Source organism: Actinia tenebrosa, unplaced genomic scaffold (assembly GCF_029948245.1).
Source record: "Actinia tenebrosa isolate PJP-AT-01 unplaced genomic scaffold, QUT_ActTen_1.0 PGA_scaffold12__29_contigs__length_12842862, whole genome shotgun sequence".
Taxonomy (NCBI): Eukaryota; Metazoa; Cnidaria; class Anthozoa; order Actiniaria; family Actiniidae; genus Actinia; species Actinia tenebrosa.
Window position 1 is genome coordinate 756,525 of NW_028292572.1, and position 21,343 is coordinate 777,867.

A 21,343-nucleotide genomic window follows, 5' to 3' on the forward strand; every position below is an offset into this window, starting at 1 on the left:
CGCTGGTGTTTTCATCGTTTTCTCTTAGTCTTTCCACCAAATTAGGTCTTCCTAATGCGTTTTTGATTTCTTTTGGGAGATTACTGGTGAGCCTGTCGGAGTCTCTCCTTTGGTAGAGATTATACCACTTATCCCTTCCTTGATACTGGATTTGAATTTGCCCCTTATCTCCGGTTTGGAAATTAAGGCGGGTCAAGTCCACATTTGGAAATTTCTCCCTTACGTCGTCTAAAAGCCCCCTTAGCATTTTAGTTCTTAGGTACGTGGAATCCAAGTTTTGCAATTCCAAATATTCTGGAATAGGTCGCCCTGGGTTCCTTGATTGCCACTTATCCTCTAAGGAACGCCAGGCCTCGCGGGCCCTGCTGCCATATTTGCGTCTTAGCTTGTCAAAAAGGCCCCGCCCGTCAACGTTGTCATCAGGAAGTAAAGACTCGTATTCTTCGTCGTTAATGTCTACTTGACCTTCTTCGGTAAGGGGGTCAAAATCCGTTCCTTCTACTTCCATTATATATGATAAGCTCAAAGTTAAACCCCAACTTATTACCTAAGCAAGTAGGTGGGTTAAAAGCAGAACGCACCTTTCACCGGGTCACCTTTACCCCCAGCAGCGCTAAGCCAGGGGAAACCTTGTACGTAGGCGTGCCCCGCCTAACGGATAACCTAGTCTTAGTTCCTGGCACCTTGGCTTTGAGGTTTGACCTAGCGGTGCAGTCAAGCCCCACAGATGAAAGGATTATCGTTAACAACGTGGGTCGCAACATCGTTTCTAAGATGCGCGTAAAGTTCGCCGGGGAATCCTTGCTGGACTTAAATAGGTACGATCTGTATACCACGTACAAAGACTTATGGTTGACGGCCTTTGACCGCGCGCAAAGGATAGAACAAGGAATTGGTAGTGTCATTCTGCGTAAGGTCCGCACACCTACGAAAACGCAACCTACTGACGGCAGCGGAGAAACCGCAGTGGCAGACGCAAAGTGAATAAAGACCGCCTATGGTAGCAAGTATGTCATACCACTGGACTTTGAAGTAATCACGAATCACGGTGTGTATTACCCAAGACAGTTATCCGAGTTACAGTTTGAAGTAACCTTAGCAGATGCTAATAACATCATTGGTGGGCTAAGCACTGCACTTACCACAACAACCCCATACTCTATTACCAACTTAGAGCTGCAGTATGAGATCGTGTACAGCGAAGAGCTGGCCCGTAGCGCTGGCATGGAATACAGCTCCGGAAAGGCATTCTTATACGACCACGTAGTAATGTATAAGACGTTTAGCTTCCTGGATAAGACGGATGAGGTTATCAACCAAAGCATTAACCTCCCACGAAGAAGTCTTACGGGGTTGATGTTGGTGTTTGCTAAGCCCTACGAGGCCGGCAAGCGTGACTCCGAAGACTTTCACAACCCCAACATTACTAACGTAGGGGTCAACATAAACGGCGTTCCAAACAAGGTCTACTCCCAGGGGATAAAGCCCGCAGACGTGTACAGAGAGGCAATGCGCAAGTTTGGCGACCAAATTAGCCCCGAGGAATTCTTTAATGATAAGTACGCGCTGTGGATCGACATGCGCACGACGAACGACGAAGACCTACATGGCCAGGATTTACGTCTATTAAATACGCAGGATGGCATAACATTGGAGATCAAGCGCACAAAGAATGCCGCTGCGGGCGACAGTGACAAAATAAACTGCTACGTCTTCGTCGTGTCTGACGCGCAACTGAGCGTAGAAATGAATCAGCTAAAGAGCGTTGCGTATTGATGGCCATAAAAAATATGCTATATATACAATGCTTCGCGTATTTCAAAACAACGAAACCAAACTGCAATGCATAGTGCAAGGCGAAACTTTGTACTTCAAAGCAAAGGAAGTGGCGCTGGCGTTGGGTTACGAACGCCCAAAAGATGCAATTAAGGTGCATGTTCGTGAAAAGTATAAGGTAAAGCTTAGCGAACTTAGAGTGGAGGTGAATCGCCTCCCCTCGTATTCACAGCCTAATTCCCTGTACGTAACCGAATCTGGGTTGTATCAACTAATATTTAGCTCTAAGATGCCAACGGCAGAGACATTCCAGGATTGGGTCCTCGAGGACGTTCTTCCCGCATTGAGAAAGACAGGTAAGTATGAAATAGAAAGGCGGTTGGATAGTCCTAACAAGTTAGTCTTCAAAATGGAAAATGAGTTTGACCTGCATAAGAAAGTCGTGGACTACATACGCCGCTTCTACCCACAGATGCTCATAGCGCCCGGCTTAGGGGAATTGCAGGATTCTGACAGCAAACGCATAAAATGCTGGCAGAAGGGTTATCAAAGGGGTCAACCCGACCTCTTAATACTGAACGCGCATTTAAGGTATGAAGGGCTTTGCATCGAATTAAAGACGCCGAAAGGAAATGGCATACTCTCCGCAGACCAACGCAAGATAATTTCGCAGTATGACGCGAATGGTTACCTGACCATGGTTAGCAACGATTATGACGTCATCTGTCGTGCCCTTAGCAACTAGGCGGAAGGCATCCGTATTCCCTGTTGGTGGTGCTGCAAACGCTTCAAGACTACGGAGACAAGGGCAACGCATTTAAGAATATTTCATAGATATAATGATCGTCAACCAAATACACTGGCGTGACCTGATTTGCGGTAAAGCATACGAAATAAAAAATTACGTCGTCTTCGAAGACATCGACCGTTTACGGTTAGTCCTCAAAGACTTAGAAGGCAAGGAATATTCCCTTTGGGCGCCGGATTGCGTGCGGTACGTAATTCAGGGCGAGGAATTCACCCACTTACGCAGCTATGGTAAGGTAAATGGCCGATGGAAGTTTGACATTGAAAGAAGAGTCACTCCATCTCCTCTTTGTAGTTAAGCGCGTCTGCTAAAGTCCGCTGCGCTTTAGGATCCGCGGAGCACCAATGCCCCACAAAGGATCCTTCGGAGAATACCCTGTCGCAATGAAGGCAGGTGTATTTTTTACGCGGTTTGGGTATCGGTGGCTTACGAGGGGTAATGCAGTCGGCAGGTAGTTCGCAAGTAATACAGTCCATATATTGAAAGGGTAATTAGAATGCCTCCCAGAAAGGCAGCTGCGTAGGCTAGCATATATCCTACAACCTTCCTTAAAAGGGGTTCCTATTATTCTTGTTGTTTTGTTAAATGTTGTTGATCCCTAACAAACAACAAGAAAAAATAAGATCAGGATTTGAGACTCTTTGCACAAACCCTGCTTTACTATTAAAGGCCCCAAGAAATGCTATTGCGTATCGTCTCAGAATGTTGACGTTTAGGTTAAATCTTTGTTAAGACACCCATAAGCTATTCAAAAAAGTGTCTCAGAATGTTGACGTTTAGGTTAAATCTTTGTTAAGACACCCATAAGCTATTCAAAAAAGTGTCTCAGAATGTTGACAATAAGGTTAAATCTTTGTTAAGGATGCCCGGAAACTATTTCAAAGAGTGTCTCAGAATGTTGACGTTTAGGTTAAATCTTTGTTAAGGCAGTTGAAGATATGTTCCTCTTCTCTAACACAACCACAACGATCGCACTCCTGCCTCCAATACTCCCTTTTAGTCCACGGAACGCCTTCGGCGCGTTCAAAAGAGGGGAAAGTACGGACTATCTTCTTATGGTAATCTATGCGATTCCTTAAGTAATCCTCTTTATGCGGGCAGCGACACATCAAATCCGCACATTGGTAGCAATCCACGCCTTCCAAGTCGTAAGCGCGGGAGAGAAACCTATAATTCACTTCATGCGTTCTCCGGTGCGTCTGTAAACGTTGACGACTACTAAGTATCTTATTACAGAAACTACACTGTCTGGTTCGATTACAGACGCCCCTTTTCAGATGCTGCTGCATTTCGAAGGGGTCGTGGAATTCCTTATTACAGTCCTTACAAAGCCCACAAATGCGCTTATCCTGATGTTGTTGCATCTTTTGAACGGTGCTGAATTCCTTACCGCAATCCTTACAAGCGCGGCTAAGGGGTTTCTTTGTACAAACGCCGCGACGAACGTGGTATTGAAGTCTTTGTTTGGTGCTGAACACCTTCTTACACAACAAGCAGTCCATATATACTTAACAATATCTTAGCCTCCATTTAACATCCTTAACAAAGATTTAACCTTATTGTCAACATTCTGAGACACTCTTTGAAATAGTTTCCAGGCATCCTTAACAAAGATTTAACCTTATTGTCAACATTCTGAGACACTCTTTGAAATAGTTTCCAGGCATCCTTAACAAAGATTTAACCTAAACGTCAACATTCTGAGACACTCTTCGAATTAGTTTCCAGGCATCCTTAACAAAGATTTAACCTTATTGTCAACATTCTGAGACACTCTTTGAAATATATGATACGCATCCTTAACAAGGATTTAACCTAAACGTCAACATTCTACAGGGGATATCGCATGAAGTCCTTTACGGACTCCTTTGCCCAGCCGGCCATCGTTATCAGCGCGCCAAACCGTTCTGCACGCTTCAGACCGCACATTTCATCGTACAACTCCTGCACGCGCTCTTTTAACCGGTCTATCTCCTCCCTTTGCATTTCTATGGTGTCTCTTTTATCTTTTGCGTCGGCGACAATTCTTTGCACTGCTTCCACTGGCTCCATATATATCAGGAAACAAGTTTCCTTCGAGAGAAGGGATATAAATGAACCCAGATCACATGCCTTGTAACGCTCTGATAGTAGGACCCACCGGCTGCGGAAAGACCCAATTCGTAGTGGAGCAGCTATTAGGACCCTTTAGATACCGCTTCGACTACATCGTGCTGCTTTGCCCCACCTACGTGAATAACCGCACCTGGACGGGCATAGGAGTGAAAGACGACGACTTCTTCGTAGATATCTTAGACCCTAACGAGTTATCCAGCCATCTTAAGTTCTGGCACAAGCAATTCCCTAAAGATACACAGACTTTACTCATACTGGATGACATTGCCTGCGGGGACGACGTAAAAAAGCGCACCTCCGAGCTCGTTAAGCTCGCCTTCAGCGGTAGACACGACAATATCAGCGTTTGGTTGCTCTCGCAGCAGCTTACCAGCGTCTCTAAGCCCTTCAGGGAAAACATAGGCTCTCTCGTAGTATTTTATACGCCCAGTAAGTCTGACCTGGAAACCATCTTAAGCGACTACGGCGGTGAGATATCCAAGGAACAGTTACACGAATACATGCGGCACCTAAAAACGCACCAACATTCCAAGATGATCTTCTCTTTGAGGTTTCCGTATTCCATTAACATATATGGACATTGAGCAGCTCTTAGATGAAGTCCCCGCGCAGTTAGACGAAAGTAACCTTAAGGAACAACTCAACATCCTTGTGTCATCTGGGAAGTGCAAAGAAATGATAGGCAAGGAACTTACCCATGAGCAAGTTAATAAGTTGTCAGAAGAGGAAGTTAAGAAGTTCCATAAGAGGTACGAGGCCTCCCTTGCAAGTAAGACCACGGACGCCGTAGCAGACTCAGCCATTAAGCTGGCCACCAAGCTTCTCGGACTTCCGCTGCCCATAGACGACGTGGAGCAACTGCGGAAGGACATAAGCGAGGACTATGTCATCGCCCAAGAACTTAAGATAACCTGCGGGTGGTTGTCTTTGAAGTGCGGTAAGTTAATGGCAGTCGCCTCTGCGGCACTTCACGTAGCTCAACATGTCGACTTGAAGGAGGTACTGGTGTCTTGGAAGGACTTCAAGAAGGACAGAGAAGTCGAAAAGGTCTTCCAGGCGGCACTTGCTGAGGTACCTGATCAAGTCGCCTCAAGTACTTAGTCAAGTCGTCCTTAAGTACTTGGTCAGGTCGCGCCCAGGTTATTTCCAAGTCGGCCTTAAGTACTTAGTCAAGTACTTATCAAGTCCTTCAAGTCCTTAGATATAAATGAGTGAACCAGAGTCGAAGATAGAGCAGCCCCAAGAGGAGCAACGAATTACCAAGGTTACCAAATCTCCAGGCAGAGTTGCCGCGGGAAAGAAGCTCGCGGAGATGAATAAAAAGAACAAAGCCAAAAAAGAGGAAAAGGTGGAGGAAAAAGAAGAGGAATCCTTTATTAATCCTGGGTACGTCATTGGCGCGTTAGGAGTCGCTATAGCAGCAGGCAGCCTTTACTTACAATGGCGGGCAACGAAGCCAAAAGTAGAACCCGTGCATGTGCCGCCAACATATCACGCACCCGTGCAGGAGCCCCCTAAGAGAAGCAAAATACCCCGCGTTATTGAAAACTGTTGAAGAAGCAGCTATTATTACTTCTATTGTTGCGGGTATTGGTTGGGTAGGTAAGAAAGTGCTCAAAGAAGACTTTACTGAAGACCCAAGCAAGAGCTTCGCTAACTTTGCTAAGATGACCGCTGCCGTAGGCGGGGCTATCATGGTAAAGGATTACCTACGGAAGGAAAAGTACCTGCCTACGGTGTAATATATATGGCTAGCGTAGTCGCAGGTGGAGTTATTGCAGCCGTAGCATTCACTGGAGCTAATTATGGTGGTCAATATTTGGATAGATTAGTTAGAGGTGATCGCAGCGGAGAATTGGCTGCCGAAAGGAAGAGACACGACTTAGCGCTGGAGAAATATCAGCGGGACGTAGCAGCTTGGAATGAAAAAAGACAAGCTTACAGGGATTGGCTAGACAAGAACTACCAAGACAAAATGCAGGCAGACAAGAACTTTGAAAACACAGACTACGCCTTCAAACTTTATGCGCAAGCACACCCCGACTTTAGGTTAAGAAAGCCTCAGTTCAAGAATTACTACCAGCCTTCTAAGAAACAAAAAGATAGCGAGCTGGTCTTTGTAGGAGTCGCAGGACTGGCGGGAGGCGTAGCTTTGGCGTATCTGCTCTAACGAAGGAAACTGTGTTTCCTGAAATATATGATCGTCTTTTTGGAAAGCGACAAGAATGACTTTACCACTTATCTGAATCCCCCCATCAAAGCCCATAAGGTTAGGCTGGTTAGTTGTTCTTTGTACAATTCTTGGTATAATTTAGTCAATGCCTTGGTCACTGAGCATAAAGGCGACGGCAATTATCAAGGCGTATTGCTGCCCGATGGACATTACACGCCAATCACCCTTGCTAAGGAATTAGCAAAACACGGTTATACGCTCACCACAGGATTGCCGCACGAAATGACCCTCAAACATAATATGCCAAACTATTCAGTAACTTTTGGAAAGTCTGACCCATTGGGATCTTTATTATGTGCCTCGGGCAAGACAATTACCGACACAGCCATACCTGTGATATGGAAAGTCGCATCCTCTTACGAAGTCTATTCCGATTTAGTCCATAGTTTCAACAATGGAGAAAAGTCTTCTCTTATGTCCAAGTTTCTGCCCAAAGGTAATCCATTTGACCCAGTAGAATACACTCCCATTTCTTTAAGCTATGACTTGTCTAATTTGGTAGAAAGCATAAACATCACCATTAAGGTGGACGAAAAGACGGTGGATTTTAACGGACGCAAGATCAATCTCGTCTTGGAATTCATATAATGGGCCGTGTAGAGGACAAACTTAAAAGGATTTACTATGGGCCTGAGGGCTATTGGAGAGGAGCGTCAGCTATCAAGAAACTTGCGGCCGCGGCCAGGGTATCAGAAGAAACGGCTAAGAACTGGTTGAAAAAACAAACCCTCTGGCAGGTTTATCTTCCCGTGCCCAAGTACATTCCCAGGCCCAGCTTCACCGTAAATGCCCCCAATGAAGTCCATGAGGCGGATTTGCTTTTCTTACCGCACGATAAGGTGAGAAAAAAGACCTATAGGTACGCTTTGACCGTAGTTGATATCGCAAGCAGATACAAAGACGCCGAACCCATAACCAGCAAGGATTCTGGGGAAGTCGCAGAAGCCCTAGGTAGGATTTATAAGCGCGTCTTGAAATGGCCTAAGCTGCTGCAAGTGGATGCGGGGACAGAATTCATGGGCGTGGTTACCACGACCCTGAAAGACCACGACACTAAGATTAGGAGAGCCGAAACTGAGTACCACAGGGGTCAGAGCATCGTCGAAAGATTCAATAAGACCTTTGCCGAGCGTCTCTTTGGGTACCAGTATTGGAAAGAGCTGGAAGATCCCTCCAAACGCAACAGGGAATGGACTCAGAGGCTTCCCCAGGTCGTCGCGGCTTTAAATAACGAGGCGGCCAGGGCTACGGGAATGAAACCCAAGGATGCCATAAAAAAGAAACACGTGGAACACAATTCCTACGTCAGAAGTTCGAGGGCGGTCGAACTAAAGGAAAAAAAGCTCCCCCGCAACATAGTGGTCAGATACCTCTATCAGCCGGGGGAACTCGAAGGCGGCAGTAAGAGAGCCACGGATCCTAACTGGTCCCTGGAAACGTATGAGATTTCAAAGTCCGTCACCAAGGAAGGGCAACCCGTGTTGTATTACCTAAATGGCCCAAGTCGTGGATTTGTTAAGGAAGAGCTGCTCATAGTCCCCAAAGACTCAGAGTAGTGCTGCTCCACGCGCCCGATTACACTCTAGGCATGTCAGCCTTACGTTGCCTCTGCAATGCCCGCGTTTATTATTTATGCGATCCACGGAGAACTGTTGATCGTCATTTGGGTCAAACCTCCATAGTAGAGGTATGTTACACTTGGCACACCGTGCCCCTTTCCTATAGACGTCGTCCACGCATAGGTCGAACGTCATATGTTTTTCTTCGTCGTGCCGCTTGTAGCGAAGGAGTTTCTTAGCAATGTTCTCTTTGGCTACGTCTTCTGGGGTCTTATCGTAGCGCAATTGCGGACCCCAGCTTCTCTTCAACTGTTTGGCATATTCTACGCGGCTTACGGCGGTGTAGATAAGGTTGCTCCAACACAGCCGCTGGTCTATGATCTATAAGGTTTCTTTTATGGTAAGCCCTTGCGCGCTGTGGACTGTCATACAATAGACCAAGCGCCAGTCTGAATGGGAGGTTATTTTTTCCACCTTTTCTATGGGTACCCAGGCTTTATCATGCGTTACTGCGTTCTGCAGTTGGATGTCGGTACCAGGTACCCAGACGTCTCTTTTTTGCATGCGGGTGTCGTGGGGTTTGTAAGAAACGGGCACCAAATGCGTAGGGAAGCGCTCTCGGTGTATATTGAGTAAGTCTTTCTGTATGCGAGACTGTGCCGCGAGCTTACTACTTAGCACCAGATCCTTAGGGTGCCAGGCGTATAGAAAGTCCTCGTATTTCTTCGCTCGTACGCGTTTGCGCAGTGTTTTGCATTGCTCGGCGTCACTGAGGCCCCTCAATTCCGCTTTCAGGTTTCTTATTTGATCCTTACTGCGGTAGTCGGTGTTAATTTCCTCCGCATGGTCTACGAAATCTTTCAGCCATTCGTGGGGCATCTCTCCGGCTATTGGAGGAGGCTGGCAGGGATCTCCGGCGAATATTACTTGACACTTTCCACGGAGGAATTCTACGAATTCTTTGAGGATTTCTAAAGGAACGGTGCAAATCTCATCCCAAAGTATCACCGGAGGTATGTCGTGGATGGCTTCTGGTACCCACTTTTGGCCATTCCAACGGAAGAAGCTGTGGTACGTTTGAGCTTTGTGGCCCATTTCGCAGAGTTCTCTTTTCAAACGATGTGTTGGCGTTAGCACCTTTATCTTAGGAAAGAGTTCTAACACGCGCGTAGTTTTACCGCTGCCGCCGGTACCATAGAGGTAAGAGAAGCGTTGGTAGGAAATAGGGTCCGCAACTGAAGGTAGAGGCTCTTTGGTAGGCGTAATGGAACCGCGGGTGTGTTCTCCGTGATATTCTACACGTGCCCTCCAAGACCTTATCTCCTCATCTTTGACGCGCCATTGGCCACTTTCTGCAAGTTCATCGGCAGTGTAGAATTCCTTCATCTTTTCCAATACGTGCGGTTTCACGTATAAGGAATCCGTGGCTACGCGGGGGATATCTTCTTTGTCAAATCTTAACAGCATCGCTAATAGGTTAATGTGCGCATATGCGAGCATGCTGGCACGCAGATGGTAATACTGCGGTCGATGGTCCTGGTAATAACACAGCGCATTCCATTCGTGTAGTTTATCGTCGACAAGGTAATCCCATTTCTCTACAGACACCATCGTTCCGTTGTCATGCGCGCGCTTGATGAGGAAGCTTAGCTCGCCTTCGTCCGTTATCAAGCGTCGCTGCATATGTTTTTCACCCTCCTTAGCGCCCTGCGTGAATTTACCTATGACCACACGCGCTGTGGGGTTATGCTCCGGTAACCATTGCGTGAAGGCGCTGTGACAAAGTATGGCTTCATGCGCTGTGTATTTTAAAAGTTTGCGCTCTTCAAAGAACTTCAATAGGGGCACCGGTATCCATTCTTTCTCCTGCAGGTGCTTCCCATACCACGCATAGATTATGGGGTGCAGACCCGCTGCTAATTTCCAGGTGGTCAACCGTACAAACCCCGTTGCTGGGGCGTCGTAGTGAACATCCAACGCAACACGAAAGAATTGCGAGTCTGGATGCCCGTATCTATCATAATATTCCTTACAATCCCCAAGGCCTTTGAAGCTTGCGGGGTAACAATGTTTCATATCCAGCGACACGTATTCGTCTTCGTCGTATTCCATGTTCCATAGACCACCGTGACCGTGTTCTACACAAGCTTTAGCTATATCTTTGAACTCCTCCGGCGTGGATTTCCAACCGTTTCTTTTCTTTGCGGCTAAGAAGTCCAAACTGCGACTGCTAAGCACTTCGTCGGAGAAGTCTTCTCCTAAAGTCTCACAGGCGCTTTGAATGCGCAGCTGTTCCACTTCAGGACGATACAAAGCACCATCTTGGGTCATAAATTGACTTCCCTCCGCATCCATTAACCAAATAGAATTCTCGTGCATTAGTTCTGCAAGCGGCGACTCCTTGTAAACGCGCGTCTCCTTCTTTTTTGGGAACCTTAACTCCCTCCACGCATGTGCGTTATGCTGGTAAATTACGATAGGCGCACCCCGGCCCCCATACTTGTGCGTCCCGGAGTAAATGAAGCCGTCGGTGATGTCTTTCACGTGTATGCGCCTTTCTAAAGCAACCTCTAACTTCTTGATGTTTTCAATGGTGGCTCCTGCCCTACGAGTAGCATGCTCCCATTTCCTGATGGCTTCTCTTCTCTTCAACGTAAGCTTACCTCCCCTAGAGGAATCCTCGAAGAACTCTCTAACTAACTTACCCACGCAGTTACCCGGATGCCGCATTGGTTTGAGCTTCTTAACGTCCGGGTTCTTAATTTCATACGCACCGTAAATAACCACGGTGACCGGGTAAGCAACTTCGTAGAACAACATGTCGATGCCCACCAGCGCCCCAGGACGCGTGTCCTTGTTTAAAACGAACAGGTCCTTCCTGCCAGACGCCCGTATTGGATTCCTGCCCTTTTCTATTATCCACTCGCCGTCTAAATACTTTATAAACGTCAACTCCAGGCGGTAATTACCTTCGGGCATTAAGTCAATTATCCTTTCTGCTCTTTCCTCGCTCATCGTCTCATCTGTATCTCCCTCCATAAACGTTGTGAAGGCAAAGTCGGCGTCTAAGCGGTCCAGCACCTGAGTTCGCAGTCGGCGCACAGTCTTGTTACTAATGCTTTTGATGGTGTCCATCTATATCTAAGGAATATTTTATCCTCCGTTTGCGACACAAACATAGCAGCAGTAAGGAAATCTTCGCGCAACACATAACGGGACACGGGTAATTCCCGCGGGGGACGCTAGTGCGTAAACACGGGTAATTCCCGGGCAATTCCGAATGGCGATCGCGAGTCCCCCTTACTGCTGCTCACGTGCATGTGGCGCAGGAGCCTAGAAGCAAAATACCCGTGATGGAATAGCGGAATAACCTTCTCGCTTTGTAATATAATGTCAACCGCGTTATTGAAAATTGTTGAAGAAGCAGCTATTATTACTTCCATCGTTGCGGGTATTGGTTGGGTAGGTAAGAAAGTGCTCAAAGAAGACTTTACTGAAGACCCAAGCAAGAGCTTCGCTAATTTTGCTAAAATGACCGCTGCCGTAGGCGGGGCTATCATGGTAAAGGATTACCTACGGAAGGAAAAGTACATCCCTAATGTATAAATGGCTAGCGTGGTCGCAGGTGGAATTATTGCAGCTTTAGCATTCACTGGAGCTAATTATGGCGGTCAATATTTGGATAGATTAGTTAGAGGTGATCGCAGCGGAGATTTAGCCGCCGAAAGGAAGAGACACGACTTAGCGCTGGAAAAGTATCAAAGGGACGTGGCGGCTTGGAATGAAAAAAGACAAGCTTACAGGGATTGGTTGGACAAGAATTACCAAGACAAGATGCAGGCCGACAAGAACTTCGAAAACACAGACTACGCCTTTAAACTTTATGCACAGGCGCACCCCGCGGCATCGACGGGGTTGAAAAGGCCCCAGTTCAAGAATTACTACCAGCCTTCTAAGAAACAAAAAGAAAATGCGTTGGTCTTCGTAGGAGTCGCAGGGCTGGCGGGAGGCGCGGCTTTGGCGTAATTAGTCTAAGTCAGCAAGAGAAGGAAACTGTGTTTCCTGAAATATATGATCGTCTTTTTGGAAAGCGACAAGAATAACTTTACCACTTATCTGAATCCCCCCATCAAAGCCCATAAGGTTCGGCTCATAAGTTGCTCTTTGTACAATTCTTGGTATAATTTAGTCAATGCCTTGGTCACCGTACTTAAGGCGCCCGCCAAATATCAAGGTGAAATGCTACCCGATGGACATTACACGCCAATCACCCTTGCTAAGGAGCTCACCAAGCGCGGTTATACTCTCACCACGGGATTGCCGCACGAAATGACCCTCAAACATAATATGCCAAACTATTCAGTAACTTTTGGAAAGTTTGACCCATTGGGATCTTTATTATGTGCCTCGGGCAAGACAATTACCGACACAGCCATACCTGTGATATGGAAAGTCGCATCCTCTTACGAAGTCTATTCCGATTTAGTCCATAGTTTCAACAATGGAGAAAAGTCTTCTCTTATGTCCAAGTTTCTGCCCAAAGGTAATCCATTTGACCCAGTAGAATACACTCCCATTTCTTTAAGCTATGACTTGTCTAATTTGGTAGAAAGCATAAACATCACCATTAAGGTGGACGAAAAGACGGTGGATTTTAACGGACGCAAGATCAATCTCGTCTTGGAATTCATATAATGGGCCGTGTAGAGGACAAACTTAAAAGGATTTACTATGGGCCTGAGGGCTATTGGAGAGGAGCGTCAGCTATCAAGAAACTTGCGGCCGCGGCCAGGGTATCAGAAGAAACGGCTAAGAACTGGTTGAAAAAACAAACCCTCTGGCAGGTTTATCTTCCCGTGCCCAAGTACATTCCCAGGCCCAGCTTCACCGTAAATGCCCCCAATGAAGTCCATGAGGCGGATTTGCTTTTCTTACCGCACGACAAGGTGAGAAGAAAGACCTATAGGTACGCTTTGACCGTAGTTGATATCGCAAGCAGATACAAGGACGCCGAACCCATAACCAGCAAGGATTCTGGGGAAGTCGCAGAAGCCCTAGGTAGGATTTATAAGCGCGTCTTGAAATGGCCTAAGCTGCTGCAAGTGAATGCGGGAACAGAGTTTATGGGCGTGGTTACCAAGACCCTGAAAGACCACAGCACCAAGATTAGGAGAGCCGAAGCAGAGTACCACAGGGGTCAGAGCATTGTCGAAAGATTCAATAAGACCCTGGCTGAGCGCCTCTTTGGGTACCAGTATTGGAAAGAGCTGGAAGATCCCTCCAAACGCAACAGGGAATGGACTCAGAGGCTCCCCCAAGTCATCGTGGCTTTGAACAACGAGGCGGCCAGGGCTACGGGAATGAAACCCAAGGATGCCATAAAAAAGAAACACGTGGAACACAAGTCCTACGTCAGAAGTTCGAGGGCGGTCGGACTAAAGGAAAAAAAGCTCCCCCGCGACATAGTGGTCAGATACCTCTATCAGCCGGGGGAACTCGAAGGCGGCAGTAAGAGAGCCACGGATCCTAACTGGTCCCTGGAAACGTATGAGATTTCAAAGTCCGTCACCAAGGAAGGGCAACCCGTGTTGTATTACCTAAATGGCCCAAGTCGCGGATTTGTCAAGGAAGAGCTGCTCATAGTCCCCAAAGACTCAGAGTAGTGCTGCTCCACGCGCCCGATTACACTCTAGGCATGTCAGTCTTACGTTGCCTCTGCAATGCCCGCGTTTATTATTTATGCGATCCACGGAGAACTGTTGATCGTCATTTGGGTCAAACCTCCATAGTAGTGGTATGTTACACTTGGCACACCTTGCCCCTTTCTTATAGACGTCGTCCACGCATAGGTCGAACGTCATATGTTTTTCTTCGTCGTGCCAATTGTAGCGAAGGAGTTTCTTAGCAATGTTTTCTTTGGCTACGTCTTCTGGGGTGCGGTCGTAACGCAGTTGCGGCCGCCAGGCTCTTTTTAACTGTTTGGCATATTCTACGCGGCTTACGGCGGTGTAGATAAGGTTGCTCCAACACAGCCGCTGGTCTATGATCCATAAGGTTTCTTTTATGGTAAGCCCTTGCGCGCTGTGGACTGTCATGCAATAGCCCAAGCGCCAGTCTGGGTGGGAGGTTATTTTTTCCACCTTTTCTATGGGTACCCAGGCTTTATCGTGCGTTACTGCGTTCTGCAGTTGGATGTCGGTACCGGGTACGCAAACGTCTTTCCTTTGCATGCGGGTGTCGTGGGGTTTGTAAGAAACGGGCACCAAATGCGTAGGGAAGCGCTCTTGGTGTATTTTGAAGAGGTCTTTCTGTATGCGAGACTGTGCTGCGCGTTTGCTGCTTAACACCAAATCTTTTGCATGCCAAGCGTATAGGAAATCCTCGTAGGACTTCGCTCGTACGCGTTTGCGCAGCGTTTTGCATTGGTCGGCATCACTAAGCCCCCGAAGTTCTGCTTTTAGTTTACGTATTTGATCCTTGCTGCGGTAGTCGGTGTTAATTTCTTCACAGTATCCACATTCGGTGGTTAGTTCCTTTAACCATTCGTGGGGCATCTCTCCGGCTATTGGAGGAGGCTGGCAGGGATCTCCGGCGAATACTACTTGGCATTTCCCACGGAGAAAGTCTACGAACTCCTGCAGGATTTCTAAAGGAACGGTGCAAATCTCATCCCAAAGTATTACTGGTGGTACGTCGTGGATAGCTTCCGGTACCCTTTTTTGACCATTCCAACGGAAGAAGCTGTGGTAGGTTTGTGCGTCGTGGCCCATTTCGCAGAGTTCTCGTTCCAAACGGTGCGTTGGCGTTAGCACCTTTATCTTAGGAAAGAGTTCTAACACACGCGTCGTCTTACCGCTTCTTCCCGTACCGTAGAGGTAAGAGAAGCGTTGGTAAGAGATTGGGTCCGCAACTGAAGGTAGGGGGTCCGCGGTGGGGATTGCGGAACCACGGGTGTGTTCCCCGTGGTATTCTACGCGTTCCCTCCAAGCTTTGATCTCTTCGTCTTTGACGCGCCATTGTCCACTTTCCGCCAACTCGTCTTTTGTGTAGAATTCCTTCATCTTTTCCAACACGCTAGGCTTTACGTATAAGGAATCCGTGGCTACGCGGGGGATATCTTCTTTGTCAAACCGCAGGAGCATCGCTAATAGGTTAATGTGCGCATATGCGAGCATGCTGGCACGCAGATGGTAATACTGCGGTCGATGGTCCTGGTAGTAGCATAAAGCATTCCATTTGCGTTCTTTTTGCTCGGCTTCTATGAAATAGTCCCACTTCTCCACGGACACCATCGTTCCTTGGTCATGGGCACGCTTGATGAGGAAACTTAACTCACCTTCGTCTGTTATTAGGCGCCTTTGCATGTGTTTCTCTCCCTCCTTAGCGCCCTGGGTGAACTTTCCTATGACAATTCGGGCGGTGGGGTTGTGTTCTGGTAACCATTTAGTGAAGGCGCTATGGCAGAGTATGGCTTCATGCGCTGTGTATTTCAGGAGTTTACGCTCTTCAAGGAACTTTAACAATGGCACTGGTATCCATTCTTTTTCCTGCAAATGCTTCCCGTACCAAGCGTAAATTATGGGATGTAAGTCTTTAGCCAACTTCCAAGACGTTAATCTGACGAACCCCGTTGCTGGCGCGTCGTAGCTGCCGTCTAAGGACACACGAAAGAATTGCGAGTCTGGATGCCCGTATCTATCATAATATTCCTTACAATCGCCAAGACCTTTAAATGACGCAGGATAGCAATGCTTCATGTCTAAGGAGACGTATTCGTCTTCGTCGTACTCCATATTCCAAAGACCTCCATGACCGTGTTCTACGCACGCTTTGGAGATATCTTTGAACTCTTTTGGGGTAGGTTTCCAGCCGTTTCTCTTCTTGGCAGCTAAGAAGTCTAAGCTGCGGGAGCTAAGGACCTCGTCTGAGAAGTCTTCCCCAAGGGTTTCGCAGGCGCTCTGGATGCGCAAATGTTCGATTTCGGGGCGGTAAAGAGTACCATCTTGCGTCATAAACTGGCTTCCTTCGGGATCCATCAGCCAAATGGAATTTTCATGTATTAACTCTGCCAATGGCGAGGCCTTGTAGACCTTTGTCTCTTTCTTCTTGGGGAACCGAAGTTCTCTCCAAGCGTGTCCGTTGTGTTGGTAGATAATAATAGGAGCGCCTCTGCCTCCATATTTGTGAGTTCCTGGGTAAATGTACCCGTCTGTTATGTCTTTCACGTGTATTCGTCTTTCTAGGGCAGTTTCTAATTTCTTAATGTTGTCTATCGTGGCTCCTGCCCTGCGGGTGACATCTTCCCATTTCCTAATGGCTTCTCTTCTTTTCAGAGTTAACTTACCACCACGAGAGGAATCCTCAAAGAACTCCCTCACCAACCTACCCACGCAGTTGCCGGGATGTCTCATCGGCCTGAGTTTCCTAACGTCTGGTCTCTTAATCTCATACGCGCCGTAGATAACTACAGTAACAGGATAAGCAACTTCGTAGAATAACGCGTCTATACCCACCATCGCACCAGGTCTCGTATCCTTGTTTAATACAAACAGGTTTTGCTTACCTGACGCCCGGATAGGATTACGACCCCTTTCTATTACCCAATCGCCATCTAAATACTTTATGAACGTCAATTCTAAACGGTAATCGCCTTCAGGAATTAAGTCAATTATTTTTTCAGCCCTTCCTTCATCCATGGTCTCGTCCGTATCTCCCTCCATAAAAGTCGTGAAGGCGAAGTCAGCATCCAAACGATCCAACACCTGAGTCCTCAGCCTGCGCACAGTCTTGTTCCTAATGCTCCTGGTAGCGTCCATCTATATCTAAGAAATATTTTAACCCTCGTTTGCGACCCTTAACACAGCAGCAGGTAGGAATTATCGCGTGGGTTATTTCCGATGCGGACGCACACATTTAGAGGGGCCTTTGACGCAGGTAATACCCGTGAAATTCAATGTTTAGTAACTCGGATTTCGCGAGTCCCCCTACCTGCTGCTGACATGAACCATGAATTGTATAAGTCTGACGCAGTCTAAGAAACATCTCAATGCTTTCTGAAACAGCCCCAATGAAGTCCTATCTATCATGTTGCCGTTTACTCTCAAGTTTCAAGAAAAGTATCTCGTGTGAAATCGTGTCCTCGCCAGAGGTAAGATTTATTCATTCCATTCGTCAATCCAAACAATTTAGAAAATATGTCCGAAGATACCGACTCTATTTATACTAATATTTTAATTAATATAATATAAGATAATATCAGAACGCTACTGGTAGAAATTTTATGGCATTTATTATATCAGTCAGTAAGATAATTACGTTAGTAATTTCAATATATAAAATATCCACTTAACGTTCATGAATTTGATGAGGTTTTTAATAGATCTATTCAATGCGGAAATAAAAGTTTTTTAAACATTTTTTTCATTATTACGTTATTAGCATTCTCAATTTCTCATTCTTCATTATTGGACTTCGTGTTATAGGTATTTTGAGATTTTCATTCATCTCAAAACTCAGAAATATTTCTTAAAAGCCTGAAAATGTTTGAGCTTCATTCTTGCATTTTGTGCATCACCGATAATATTTAAGGTGGCTGGACCCCCTCACGCTTGACCGCTACCTTCCACTTTTGGAACGCTGGTGCATAAACGTGTTTTATCCGATTGCAAATGTTTTTTGCACATAAGTCACATAAAGATTGAATTAAGGTTTGATGCAATTTTTAATGAGATCGGACGTCATAACACGTGATTATGGTGAAATATTTGTTTTCGTTTAGAAAATAATTTTAGCCTAACAGAGCGTTCAATATACTAGATGCCTCCATTTGTAGGGATTTTTGAAAAAATCTATCTAGCTAATAATGAGATATTTAAGATTATTTAAATATAGTGCATAATCTACTTCAAACTAAACAATGGATTTCATACGGCCGAAATTAATATTTCAGAGCTATATATTCACAAAAGTCATTGCTCATTTAGTTTTACTCTGTATCTAGTTTTAAAAGGAACATTTTGAAGGTAGTCGACGTATGCGATTTTGTGAAAACGTATAGTGCAGAAGACGGGGTAAACATTTGATGCGCACAATTTTCTCCCGAAGTATCGCTTCTTTCTTGAAGTTTTTATTTGAGGCATATCTGAGCATGAGGCAAATTCCATCAGCTGACCTCCTTCCCTTCCCCCTCCCCCAAAGGCTTACCATCTCAAGATCTCTGAAACGTAAACGAAAATATAAAAGACGAGTTGAAAATGTACGAGGTCTAGTTCGAAATATGATGCGGTGAATTGCAAAATGTACCCAGCGTGTGTCGAATACCAAACTTGGAGATCAGTCATATATAGGGTACTGGTTCAGGTAGCCAGTCCACAGCTTGTAGTTGAAAATTGCGGCATCCAACTTGAGATTTGACGGGGCGAGTACACAACACATAACGAGTAGCAAGACGCAAGACGCAAGACGCAAGAAGCCCGGGAAGGCGCGAAAAAAAATGTCGCCCATTGATGTAAGATACAAAAGAAGAGTTATAAATTCTCGAACGCTATATAAACTTACATGTCGAATTTAAAACATGAATGTAGAATATGAAACTTGCATGTCGAATTTAAAACATGAATGTAGAATATAAAACTTGAATGCTGAAGTTCAAAACTTGGGCGTAGAATTCGAAACTTGAATGTCGAGTGTAAAATTTGTATGTTGAATTTGAAACTTGAATGTCAAATTCAAGGCAAGAATTTTGGCGGGGATCGTACGCCATAAAAAGATGTTGGTAACAGTGAATCATTGTAGTAACATTTAATGAAAGGATTAACCATTTGTTAATTAAAAGTATCTATCTATGAAAATCGTAGAAAACAAATCAGCCTAAAGGGAGTCTGATATCCATAAATGAGATATATGAAACGATTCGAATTATGCTTTGACATAAGTGCGACAGTCGTGGATAATTCGGATTCATTTATACAGATGAATAGACAGGATTTTTATAGGTTGCGAAAAGGAATATTTTGATAATTTTTTTGCACGTCTGTAACTGAGCTGTAGCTCACACCATTACTAGCATTTGCATTTCAAACTAAATTCAAAGGAGTCCGGTACTTTATAATTAAGACCGTCATGCATGGCAGAAGCTCCAAATGCATCATAGCTCCAATTATTGATGTATATTGCTCAATCATTTTCTTTCATTTTATTCATTTTTTAGTCTGATTTTCTAAAAGCGGTAGCCAAGGAAGAATTGGCAAGCCAAATAAACACAAGTCTAATACCAACATTTTCTCAAGGTTTCAAAGTGATTACTTCTAAGAGAAGCCGCTCAAATTTACCGTTAGAACTAAAAAATTCAAGACATCTAGAACATAAGAGATTTGCATCACCGGAAGGACAACAGTGATAAGGACCTCATACTCACCCAGGACCTCCATCATCGAAAACTCTTTCACGATCCCCAGGAGTTGGGTTATATGAAACGGATGTGGCGTAAAAGGGACGAGGAACCTCTCCTTAGCAGTGATGAAAACTGATGATGAAAACGTGTCCCATAACCAAAATGACCACGGAGATGGACAGCTGTCTAAAAAATCATATTTCTTGAGTGACGAAAATCCGACTCACAAATCATGGGTCTCCGGTGTCGAAAAGCTTTCAAAAGATCTCAATGACGAAAATATTTTTCAGAAATCAAAGGACCTCGGCAACGAAAAGCTGTCCAGCGAACAAATGGGCCTCGGTAACGAAGAGCTCTCTCGCAAACCGAAGGACTTCAGTCAAGAACTGCTATCTCTCAAACCAAAGGACTTCAGTCAAGAACAGCCATCTCTCAAACCTAAGGACCTCGGTGATGAAGAGCTGCCCCGCGAACCAAAGGACCTCAGCCACGAAAAGTTATTCAGCAAACCAAAGAACATCAGTCAAGAACAGCTATCTCTCAAACCAAAGGACATCAGTCAAGAACAGCTATCTCGCAAACCAAAGGACATCAGTCAAGAACAGCAATCTCGCAAACCAAAGGACCTCAGTCACGAACAGCTATCTCGCAAACCAAAGGACTTCAGTCAAGAACAGCAATCTCGTAAACCAAAGGACATCAGTCAAGAACAGCTATCTCGCAAACCAAAGGACTTCAGTCAAGAACAGCTATCTCGCAAACCAAAGGACATCAGTCAAGAACAGCTATCTCGCAAACCAAAGGACATCAGTCAAGAACAGCTATCTCGCAAACCAAAGGACTTCAGTCCAGAACAGCAATCTCTCAAACCAAAGGACATCAGTAGAGAACAGCTATCTCGCAAACCAAAGGACATCAGTCAAGAACAGCTATCTCGCAAACCGAAGGACTTCAGTCAAGAACAGCTATCTCTCAAACCAAAGGACATCAGTAGAGAACAGCTATCTCGCAAACCGAAGGACTTCAGTCAAGAAAAGCTATCTCTCAAACCAAAGGACATCAGTCAAGAACAGCTATCTCTCAAACCAAAGGACCTCGGTGATGAAGAGCTGCCCCGCGAGCCAATGGACATCAGCCACGAAAAGTTATTCAGCAAACCAAAGGACATCAGTCAAGAACAGCTATCTCGCAAACCAAAGGACTTCAGTAAAGAACAGCAATCTCGCAAACCAAAGGACATCAGTCAAGAACAGCTATCTCGCAAACCAAAGGACTTCAGTCAAGAACAGCAATCTCGCAAAGCAAAGGACATCAGTCAAGAACAGCTATCTCGCAAACCAAAGGACATCAGTCAAGAACAGCAATCTCTCAAACCAAAGGACATCAGTCAAGAACTGCTATCTCTCAAACCAAAGGACCTCGGTGATGAAGAGCTGCCCCGCGAACCAAAGGACCTCAGC

The 21,343-nt window shown here is 45.7% G+C and overlaps 1 protein-coding gene across 1 annotated transcript in view; it reads left to right on the forward strand.

Moving 5' to 3' along the window:
• Nucleotides 1-21,343, forward strand: part of LOC116287844 (uncharacterized) — a 58,595-nt gene that overhangs the window by 16,254 nt on the left and 20,998 nt on the right. Inside the window, exon 2 of the mRNA XM_089028347.1 lies at nt 19,701-20,567. Within this exon, the coding sequence (XP_088884473.1) occupies nt 20,009-20,567 (559 nt within the window). The 5' untranslated portion in view covers nt 19,701-20,008. The remainder of the gene's footprint in view (nt 1-19,700; nt 20,568-21,343) is intronic.